The sequence below is a fragment of the Chanodichthys erythropterus genome, chromosome 23, assembly GCF_024489055.1.
Source record: "Chanodichthys erythropterus isolate Z2021 chromosome 23, ASM2448905v1, whole genome shotgun sequence".
Taxonomy (NCBI): Eukaryota; Metazoa; Chordata; class Actinopteri; order Cypriniformes; family Xenocyprididae; genus Chanodichthys; species Chanodichthys erythropterus.
The window spans coordinates 18,056,500-18,067,141 of record NC_090243.1 but is presented as its reverse complement, the minus strand read 5'-3'; the positions used below and the strand labels follow the sequence as shown (position 1 = coordinate 18,067,141).

The following is a 10,642-nucleotide window of genomic DNA, read 5'->3' as shown; positions in this document are numbered from 1 at the left end:
TAGAGTTACAGGTTTTGTTAACCTGTTACACTGTCTTGTTGGATTTGTATGTTTGTTTCTTTTCACATCAGAGCAAAATGCTCTTTAGGATATAAAATAGAGAAGATTGTACATCACCAGAGTGAATTTGGGTAACAATAAAGCCATCCTGTGTGAAATAGTGGAGAGTAACAGATTTTGGTAACCTGTTACGCTGTCTTGTTGGATTGGTGACCCTGCTGTATGTCTGTTGCTTTTCACATCAGAGCGAAATGCTCTTTAGGATAGTAAATGGTGAGGGTTAGACATCACCAGAGTAAATTTGGGTAAAATTAAAACTATTCTGGAAGAAATAGTAGTGGGTAACAGATTTTGGTAGAGTTACAGATTTTGGTAACCTGTTACACTGTCTTGTCGGATTTGGCGACCTGTTGTATGTAGCACAATGCTTTCTAGGATATAAAATAGAGAAGACTATACATCACCAGAGTGAATTTGGGTAACAATAAAGCTATTCTAAGTTAAATAAAGGGGGGTAACAGATTTCAGTAACCTGTTACGCTGTCTTGTCGAATTTGGTGACCCTGCTGTATTTTTTGCTTTTCACATCAGAGCATAATGCTTATTTAGGATATTAAATGTTATTGCTATTTAGGATAGTAAATAGATAAGGTTAAATATCACTAGAGTGGATTTGGGTAACATTAAAGCCATTCTGGAAGAAACAGTGGTGTGTAACAGATTTTGGTTAGTTGTTACACTGCCTTGGAGGATTTGGTGACCCTGCTGTATATCTGTAGCTGTTCATATCAGACTAAAATGCTTTCTAGTCTATAAAGTAGAGAAGGTTAGACATCACCAGAATGAATTTGGGTAAAAATTAATTAATTCACATTCGGGAAGGAATAGGAGTGGGTTACAGATTTTGGTAACCTGTTGAGATTTGGTGACCTTGCTGTACGTCTGTTGCTTTTCACATGAGAGCAAAATGCTTTCTAGCATATTAAATAAAGAAGGTTAGACATCACCAGAGTGAATTTGGGTAACAATAAACCTATTCTATGTGAAATAAAGGGGGGGTAACGGATTTCGGTAACCTGTTACAATGTCTTGTCGGATTTGGAGAACTTTCTATATGTATGTTATTGTTCACAACAGACTAAAATGCTTTCAGAGAAATATGCTTTCTAGTACATACAATTGAGAAGGTTAGGCATCACCAGAGTAAATTTGAGGAGAATTACAGATGGTCTAATTATTATTATTCTTTTTCTATCAGCACTAAAGCTCCAAGAACAAAATCTGATAATATTGTGCTCCATCATGATTTGAGAATGTCTTATAGTGAAAGCAAGAACATCTGACGTTCTGATCTACAAATCTGAAATGAGTGTAGTAATCTGAGCTCTGTTTTACCATATTTAAAGCCATCATGGACATTTTTCCTAAAAAGCACAGCACAAAATGTAAGAAATTGTTTTGAGGGCAGAAGTATTTAATGTGCCTAATGAGTTCTTTATTTTACAATCACTAAAACAATAAAGTACAAAAACAAAGTACATGAAATCCAAAGAGCAATGTATCAGGTCAGGGACATAAAATCTTCCAGATCTTTGCAACTCTAGACAAGTGTGTGATATTGTCAGCATCTCTATTGTTGCTCTGCAAAAGTGTTGTCTTGTTATTCTTGCTATGAATGATAACATATCGGAGGCATCGGAAGTAGAGAGATACACTCGTCATGTTTCCATATCTGGAATCTGCAGCTGAGATTTGAGGTTTTTGTCCAACAACATTAAACTCTGTACCGCCAAACTCCTGCAGTCTGCGTCACAATCATTCTCTGCCACATCTGTACACAATAACACATTTATCAATAACACGCAAATACTCACACATATAAAGAGTCATAAAAACACTCTCTACCTGCTAGCCAGGCTCTGGTCTCCATCAGGTCATCACCGAGTTCTGTGAGTAAGTTCTCACCAGGCATGCTCAGAAACACAGAACAAACTGCAAACATAACGCCCCTCCTGACCATCCTAGTTACAGCAAGAGAGAGCATGAGATGACATGTATATGCATGTAAAATAATGCATCCTGGAACACAAACTTACTGGTCAGTGTGGAAGCGCACGGTCCAAACAAAATCCAGCAGAGCTCTGCCCATTTGAGACGCAACCTGACAAAAAGACACCAATGATTATAAGAAGGGCATATCGCTTGTAATAGGGCTGCACAGTTTGAGGACAACAATCAAATTGCTTTTTCCTGTTATAAAGAGGCCATATTATTCCCTTTTTCAAAGTCTTGATTCTGTTTTTGGGCTCTACTAGAACAGGTTTTCATGCCCGAATGTCCAAAAACCACATTATTTTTCCTTATTTTCTCCATTGTTGCAGCTCCTCCCTTCCCAGTCTGTCAGTAACGCTCTGTTTAGTTCCTGTGTCTATGAAGCCCCTCCTTCTGAAAAGCACAATGTGCTCTGATTGGTCGGCTTGATCAGTGTGTTGTGATTTGTCAACTGCAAGTTTCAACACACTACTAACCAACTCAACCAGGTCATGTCCCCTTTATTTTGCGCTTCACTCTGAAAAAGACGCGGTGCATATAATGATTTAATTAAGTTGCAGCCTTTACAATTTGATAATTACTCTAAATCCAATCTAATTGCAATTTTGGCTTTATTTCAATTAATTATCCAGCCCTAATATATTAAGACTATGTTTATTTATTTAAATAGCATTCTATAATGCTGCTCAGACTATTTCTTCAGTATTTGCACTGTGCACAACTCAATGATCTACATCGTTTTCCAATAGGTGCAGTAATAACACGGCATACTATGTTGGAAGACTGCGTCCGACAATGCAATTTTCTTGATCTTCCATTTGCATTGAAATAATTGCATTCATTGTAATAGCATGTTTACGTGTGCACATATTGTGTAATGCATATTGTGTTTGCATATGCTTTTACAGGTGCATTGATAGCCAGGTGCATGAGCAGCCCAAGCGTGTGCAGCAGCCTTCCTAGCACCAGATGATCACTCCCCAGAAGGTCAAAGGTCACCTGCGGCCTATAAGAGACATGAAATCATTGCAATATTGCTTATTTATTTAGCACTATTCTGGATGATGGTCGCATAGTTCTTCACAATATTTAACCACTAAGAGACCTGTCATAGTTCCTGAGCAGCGGGAAGAAGAAAAATCCAGCGACTGGCGCGTAACGGTTGGGAACAGCTTTGACGGGTTGAGTCCCACCCTGAAAAGAACAAACAAAACACATTATTAAACATCAAATCACAGCTGATGTGTAATATGCACATTTCTGAGGCCGTCTCACCTTGCTGATTCGTCTGGTTTTACTCTGGATCCGTTTTTCCACAATCTGCCGCCAGTGTGTGATGTCATCACACTGCTCTAGAGCTGTTACTGCAGTGATTGGCTGCGCTCCAGCGTGCTTATTCCTGATTGGCTCAGACAGTTCCTGGGCAGAGAGAGCAAGGACCTGGAATAGTAGAGGTGTTAGTTTAGTGGTGGAGAATCAGGGATGCGAACACAAAGGTTGCAGGTTCAGTCCTGTAAAGTTGACAATCTTGTAACCAATCTATCCCAACTAGTTACCAATAATTGGTCATTTTTTGACCACTTTGAGATTATTGCTACTGGCCACTTGGTTGGTCGATTAACATCAATGTGTCAGTTATAAAATGTTCAGTATCATTACCCCAGTCTTCAGTGTCACATGATCCTTCAGAAATCATTCTATGTTGATTTGCTGCTCAAGAAACATTTCTTGATTTAATTTATTATTATTAACCTAATCTAACATTTAACTCTCATTGCAAACATATGAATTATGAATAAATATGGCATTTTAGGATGAAAGCATGTCATTTGTCTGTGTGCATTCATTTTGACATTAGTCTGACCTCCAGGATGTCCAGTCTCTGTCTCAAGCTGTAGTTGAGAGAGTAGAACTCTGTTGTCCAATAATCTACAACCTACAGAAAGAGAAAAACAGGTCACTTCCATATGCATATGTAGAGCTGAGCTGTCTGTAATCCTGTGTATCATGTCTTACTGGTTTTATGTCCATAACTGTAAGGGCCACCATGGCGTTTTGCCGGAGCGTGTGGAAGCACGGTGTGTTATACCTGTCCTCCAGGTGGAGCAGCACTTTACTGAACTGCACACTGACCTATACCGCATAAACACAGACAAACCAATGAGTAATGAGATACACAAGAGTTTTAGTCATTTAAAGTCTGTTGTGATGACCTCTGACCTCTTGTGTGGCCGTCACGTTCTTCCTAAGAAGAGAGTCCAACACTTGCAGACTGAGTTCAACCTTGTCAGCATCATCTGACGACATTAACGCTGCAAATAAAACATACAGCAAATATAATAACCTGGACAGTTCTTTGATTGCAGGCTTATTATTATCATTAATTAATAATAATAATAAAAAAATTATATATATATATATATATAAAAAATAACAAATAAAATATATAAATATATATAAAAAATGAATAAATCTGACAAAAGCACATAACAAAATGACTTAAAATCAAACTAAAAAAAATTAAAACTGAAAGTATATAACGAAAGCTAATTCTATAATAGACAATAATAGTATGTAAATAATTATTTCGATTTTAGATCACCTTCCAGACAGTCCCTGACATAACGGGGAGGAGCCGATTTCTTTTTCTCCTGATCAGCTGACATGTCATATGGAGTCAGATCATCATCACTTAGAGGAGAACAGAGATGTTGTTTCAAGATAAATGTTATTAGCAGGAAAGGTGCAGTTCTCATGTGTTTTTAGAGTAGAGTAGATGTACCTGTCCAGTTCAGAATCACTCCCGTGACCCGGCTCTGATGTCACTGACTGACCTCCTGAACCCTGAACTTTGGACTCTGGTTGAAGACTGGAACAAAGTGAAAGTCACATATACCGTATTTTCCAAAAAAATAAGTTGCACTTGCATTGTCAGAAAAAAACCTCAACAACAGATAAGTCACATTTTAATACCAGTAAATAAAACAAAACATTTAGAAACATAATAAACACTATAAACGTGTATTATAGTTCCCCTCACAAATCCTTTAAATATGAATACATACATAGACAAACACACTTGGGCTCACATACCTCTCTCATTCGGTGCGAATCCAAATGTGTGTGCTTTGCATGTTTCGCATGCTTGACGTTAATTGCGTCGATTTGTTTATCTGTATTTCCCACACAGTGGTAGTTTCAGTTTGTCTTTAAATTAAGTTGTTTAAGCCTTGCCTTTTAAAATAAATGTTGTTTCCAATGAATGCCACTATAATTTATGCTTGTTTTATACTTATATTTTTCTGTTCTGAGTACTGTTAAATTTGTTAAACAAGATTTGTTGTGGAGTGAGGGGAGTATAAGTTGCAGCACATTTCAGATACGACTGATATAGCAGAAAATACGGTAAACAAAATACTAGGTGTGCGCTTTTTACCTGCTGGAGGTGTCAGGCTGATGTTCCTCATTGTCCTCAACAAATGGAGACTCCATTAATGATTTCAGCTCTCTGCTCTCCTCATCTGGCTCATACTGACACAGAAAAAATGATTAATTAGCATTAAAACAGTCAAATGATTCATTCCCTCTATGAACCATATAAGGAATGAGTTTAAAGGTACAAATGTCTCACCTGGAATTTTAATTGAGATCCAGGTGTGTCTAATTTGTAGCTAAGGCATTCGCCCACGACCATACCCATCCGACGAATACGCACAATATTGCTATCTAGACGACACTGGACACCTCCCAGCATGCACTGCAGCATCTCTGTTGAACAGAAAACCTCATAACACACTAGAAAGGAGCAGTTTAAAGTCTACTGGGGCTGCTATTAAAAATAAAAATATTTTTGTATATAATTTGGATTATTTGAAACCTACAAACACGTGTGCATTACCTTGTCGTAGTTCTTGTATTTCAGAATCGGTGAGTAAAGCCACACACAGCAGTAACGCTTTACTGACGTACAGCTGCTGCTCCACAGATGTGTGTTTCACGGCACTGCTGTTACACCACACCTGACACACACTCCGAAGGACCTACACACACACACCAATTATAACTTCTCCTTATAGGATTAGTTCACTTTCAAATGAAAATTAGCCCAAGCTTTTCTCACCCTCAAGTCATCCTAGGTGTATATGACTTTCTTCTTTCTGATGAACACAATCTGATTATATTAATAAATATCCTGACGCATCCGAGCTTTATAATGGCAGTGAACGGGAGCAACGAGTATGAGCTGAAGAAAGTGTCACCATCCATCATAAACGTACTTCACACGGCTCCGGGGAGATAATAAAGGCCTTTCTGAAGCGAAGCGATGCATTTGTGTAAGAAAAATATCCATATTTAACAAGTTATGAAGTAAAATATCTAGCTTCCGCCAGACCGCCTTCCGTATTTAACTTAGGAAGAAAGCTGACGTGTGTTCATTAGAAAGAAGAAAGTCATAAACACCTAGGATGGCTTGAGGGTGAGTAAATCTTGGGGTAATTTTCATTTTAAAGTGAACTAATCCTTTATGAAACTTCTTTTGAATTTCATACAAAAATGACTCACAATTATTTCAAAATAACACAGCAGATCATCATACCTGTTTAAGCAGAATCCGGCGCTCTGAATCCAGAGCTAAATATCCAAGAACAGACTTTAACAACCGAGTCTGAGATCAAGGGTTATGAAGAGAATAAGAGAGACAGGGGAAAAAGGGATGTTAATTCTGTGCGATGTCCATGTCATGCAAATAAAGAATGTCATACTTATTAACCTCATGCATATGTACACTATCGTTCAAAAGTGTGGTCAGTAAGATTTAATACTTTTATCCAGCAAGGATGCATTAAATTGATCGAAAGTGACAGTAAAGACATTTATAATGTAACAAAAGATTTCAGCAAATCAGCATATTAGAATGATTTCTGAAGGATCATGTGACACTGAAGAATGGAGTAATGATGCTGAAAATTCAGCTTTGATCACAGGAATAAATTATATTTTAAAATATATTCAAAAATTATTTCTGTTTTTACAGTATTTTGATTAAACAAATATAGCCTTGGTGAGCAGAAGAGACAATAAAAAATCTTAGCGACCCCAATCTTTTGAACAGTAAAATTTTGATATACGAATACCATGCTTTTTTATTGTAAATATGTAGGTAGTGAATAATTACCATATTCACATACATGGTATTTACATAGTTCTTTAAAGAATGAGATTATATTACTACCATGATAGTGTCCAAAAACTAAGCTATTACTTTTTAGTAAAGGTTGTAAAGGGTAGCATTCTTGTTTGTTATTAATATGTTCTGCGGTCAGAGATCTTTAATCTCTAATTTAATCCACTCACCGCATGCTGGTACTGCTGCAATATCAGTTTATGAGTGAGAACAAACTGAGCTTTCTTATTGGTCACCACCAGGTTTCCCATCAGCCTGGACGCAGCAGTCGCCCTGAAACACACGCTTGAGTTAGAGGCGACTAACAAATAACTACTTCAATGATCATTCATTATTCCTCTCAGGTATCAAACACGCTCTCTTACCCGCTGAGGCAGCGCATGAGTCCCGTGATAACACACTCCGTGCATCTTTCTGGAACGTTCTCCAGTAGTCTCTGCGTCACACGCTGCCACAGCGGGTCCACATGGGTCAGAGACGAGAGCCGGGGGACCAGTAGTTCAAAAATCTGGGCTACAAAAACATGCACATGAAAACTGACATATAATACAGTGGAATTATGAAAATTAATAAATCAGTTTCACTACAATCAGTGCAGCAAACCTACAAAAGTTAAAAAAGGAACTTACAGCTGTATCCTTGGATGCACACTTTTCCCAACACCTGAGCCACAAACCCGAGAGAGCAGTCCCGTCCCTCTATACCAGAGATACACACATGAGTGAGGCAAAATGAGACAGATGGACAACAAATATGCATTAAAATATGCATTCGTGGTTGCAAAAATTCACTACAAAGGGTTAGTTCACCCAAAAATGAAAATTCTGTCATTTATTACTCGCCCTCATGTCGTTCCAGTCCCGTAAGACCTTCATTTATCTTCAGAACACAAATTAAGATATTTTTGATAAAATCCGATGGCTCAGTGAGGCATTTATTGACAGCAAGATAATTTAATAAAACATGAAGATGAAGCTTCGAAGCTTTGCGAATGTTTTGTTTTAAATCAGTGGTTCGGAGCGTGTATTAAACTGCCAAAATCACGCCCCTCTAGTGGTGAACCACTGAAATTTCAAAACACTTATGACTTAAAGGTGCAGTATGTAATAATTTTGTCCACTAGAGATCGCTAGAGGTCTATTCAAAACAAAGGCGTAGTTTGATGACGCCAAGTTTGAGCGCGGAATCTTGGGACATGTGGTCTTCACCTCAACGGACGATGCAAAAGAATAGGAATAGGATTCGGGAAGAAATCATGCTCATGGATGCGATTAATAACGTTACTGTAATATGAAGCAGAGCAGGAGCAAGTATTGTGGGGGCAGCGGGACTTTTATTATGCCACAGTCGCCGGTGCTGCTTCCGCTTTTCCAGTCATGAGTATGAGGTAACGCAGCTCTGTTTATCATATTAGATACATTTGAGAGTGTTGAAAATGATGTTATAAGCGGCTGCTGTGAGACACTGTTACACACTGCAGTAAGATAGATCCATTTTACAATATCATATTAAATGCTGGATGGCTTGTGTTGATAAATGGCATGCAATTAATTTTAAAACATATTGTATGATGGAGAAAATGCTGTATTACTGTTACTAAAAATAAAGCTGCATCTGATTATACTATGTTAGCTACTTGACAAAATAGTGTTTTTCTCTGAGGCATGGTAAAGCATGGTACTCGCAAAAAAATCAAGAAAATTAGATTTAAACAATAAGACTAAATGTGTTGAGCTATATAACAATAATTAGTTTTCTGTCTTTAAATATATCCAAACAGTTGTTCCCTTGTCTATTAAAACATGTAATATTTTAAAGCGTCTTTGGTGTTTTCATGGTTTCTACAAAATAAAACGGAAACCGAGGGTAACGCGGGTATGACGCCATTAACAGGCGACTCTTCACACGTCCCGGAGCATTGGTTAAAATTGCAATTTTATCACGATCAAAATTGTTTTTGGGATATTGTAAGTACTCAAGTGAACAAAATATGTAACACTGGCCTAGTGGTTTTTGGATATTTTACTGCAAAAATATTACATATTACACCTTTAACGAAGCCTCGTTTACTGAAATCATGTGACTTTGCTAGTTTGATACACGCTCCGAACCACTGATTAGAAACAAAAGATTCGTAAAGCTTCATGAAGCAGTGTTTTGAAATCGCCCATCACTAGATATTGTTGAATAAAGTCAGTTTTTGGACCACAAAAATTATTCTTGTCGCTTCATAACAATAAGGTTGAACCACTGTAGTCACATGAACTGATTTAAATATGTCTTTAGTAGCTTTCTGGCCATCTGAAAGTGTTGATTATCTTGCTGTCAATGCAGGCATCACTGAGCCATCGGATTTTATCAAAAATATCTTAATTTGTGTTCTGAAGATGAATGAAGGTCTTACGGGTGTGGAACAACATGATGGTGAATAATTAATGACAGAATTTTCATTTCACCCTTTAAAGTATGCGTTGCTTCCTTTATTTACATGTGTTTCATCCCTGATGTGTGTGTGGTACCTCTGAGAGCGTGGCATGTCTTCTCCAGCGTGTCCAGTATGCTGGCGGCCAGCAGCGGGTAGTACTGCTGTGGTAGGAAGGCATCAGGTGTGTTTGTGTGCAGATGGTTGGAGGTGATGGAGGGTAAAGCTGCAAGGTGTCCGATGATGGTCTCTCTTAGCTGGGGAGTGTCCAAATAGGATCCACCTCCCTCACACCTGGACCACAGCAACACCTGGAGACGACCAGCAGAGAGGAACTTCTCCAGTACAGACATGCATCGCTCCAGACCCGCACTCTCACTGTGTGTGAGACACAACACATCATTAGTACATCATTAACATAACCCAGTCCATCACAGACTAGATGGATAGATCTTGATATCTCACACACATACCCTGTGGAGCTGATGGTGTCCAGCAGAAGCAGCAGTGTTTGGTCCGGTGGACCCCTGAGGAAGATTTCATCCCAGAGCTTCTTGATCTCCTCATCATCACGTGACCTGTTGAACCAGTGTGAGCTCTGCGCGCTCACCAGCACCTGAAGCGCGTGTGTGTAGTGTGGGCGCGTCAACTCTCCGTCCTCCTGGTAGTGCCTGAGTGTGCGCAGCGCGTGCACGATCTCCCCGGAGTCTCGTGAGCTGGAGAGAGTCCTCAAGCACGAGCCCACCTGCAGCCGCACCTCGGATCCCATCACGTCAAGGAACCGGCTGAAGATTCAGTTTAATGCAGCATCACTTTGACAACATAATATGCCAAATAATACTGTGATATATATAATATATAATATATAATAATATAGTAATATAGCGCCACCTGTTTGTAATTTATTGAAGCTTCAAAGTCATTCAGTTATAATAAAATATGAAATAACTCGCAGCATCAGTCGTGTTGACAAACCCATGTAA

At 38.6% G+C, this 10,642-nt stretch overlaps 1 protein-coding gene across 1 annotated transcript; it reads right to left on the bottom strand.

Moving 5' to 3' along the window:
* Positions 1–1,470: 1,470 nt before the first annotated feature.
* On the bottom strand, positions 1,471–10,642 carry telo2 (TEL2, telomere maintenance 2, homolog (S. cerevisiae)). Its single transcript, XM_067377841.1, has 20 exons — positions 10,133–10,642; positions 9,757–10,037; positions 7,867–7,935; positions 7,603–7,750; positions 7,408–7,510; positions 6,650–6,718; positions 5,951–6,092; positions 5,684–5,820; positions 5,489–5,583; positions 4,835–4,921; positions 4,655–4,743; positions 4,273–4,364; positions 4,069–4,185; positions 3,917–3,988; positions 3,328–3,492; positions 3,158–3,246; positions 2,959–3,058; positions 2,097–2,161; positions 1,906–2,021; positions 1,471–1,831 (listed from the first exon to the last, which is right to left on the bottom strand). Exons 1-20 carry the CDS (start codon positions 10,426–10,428, stop codon positions 1,719–1,721), a joined length of 2,445 nt encoding a protein of 814 aa, XP_067233942.1. The 5' UTR covers positions 10,429–10,642; the 3' UTR covers positions 1,471–1,718.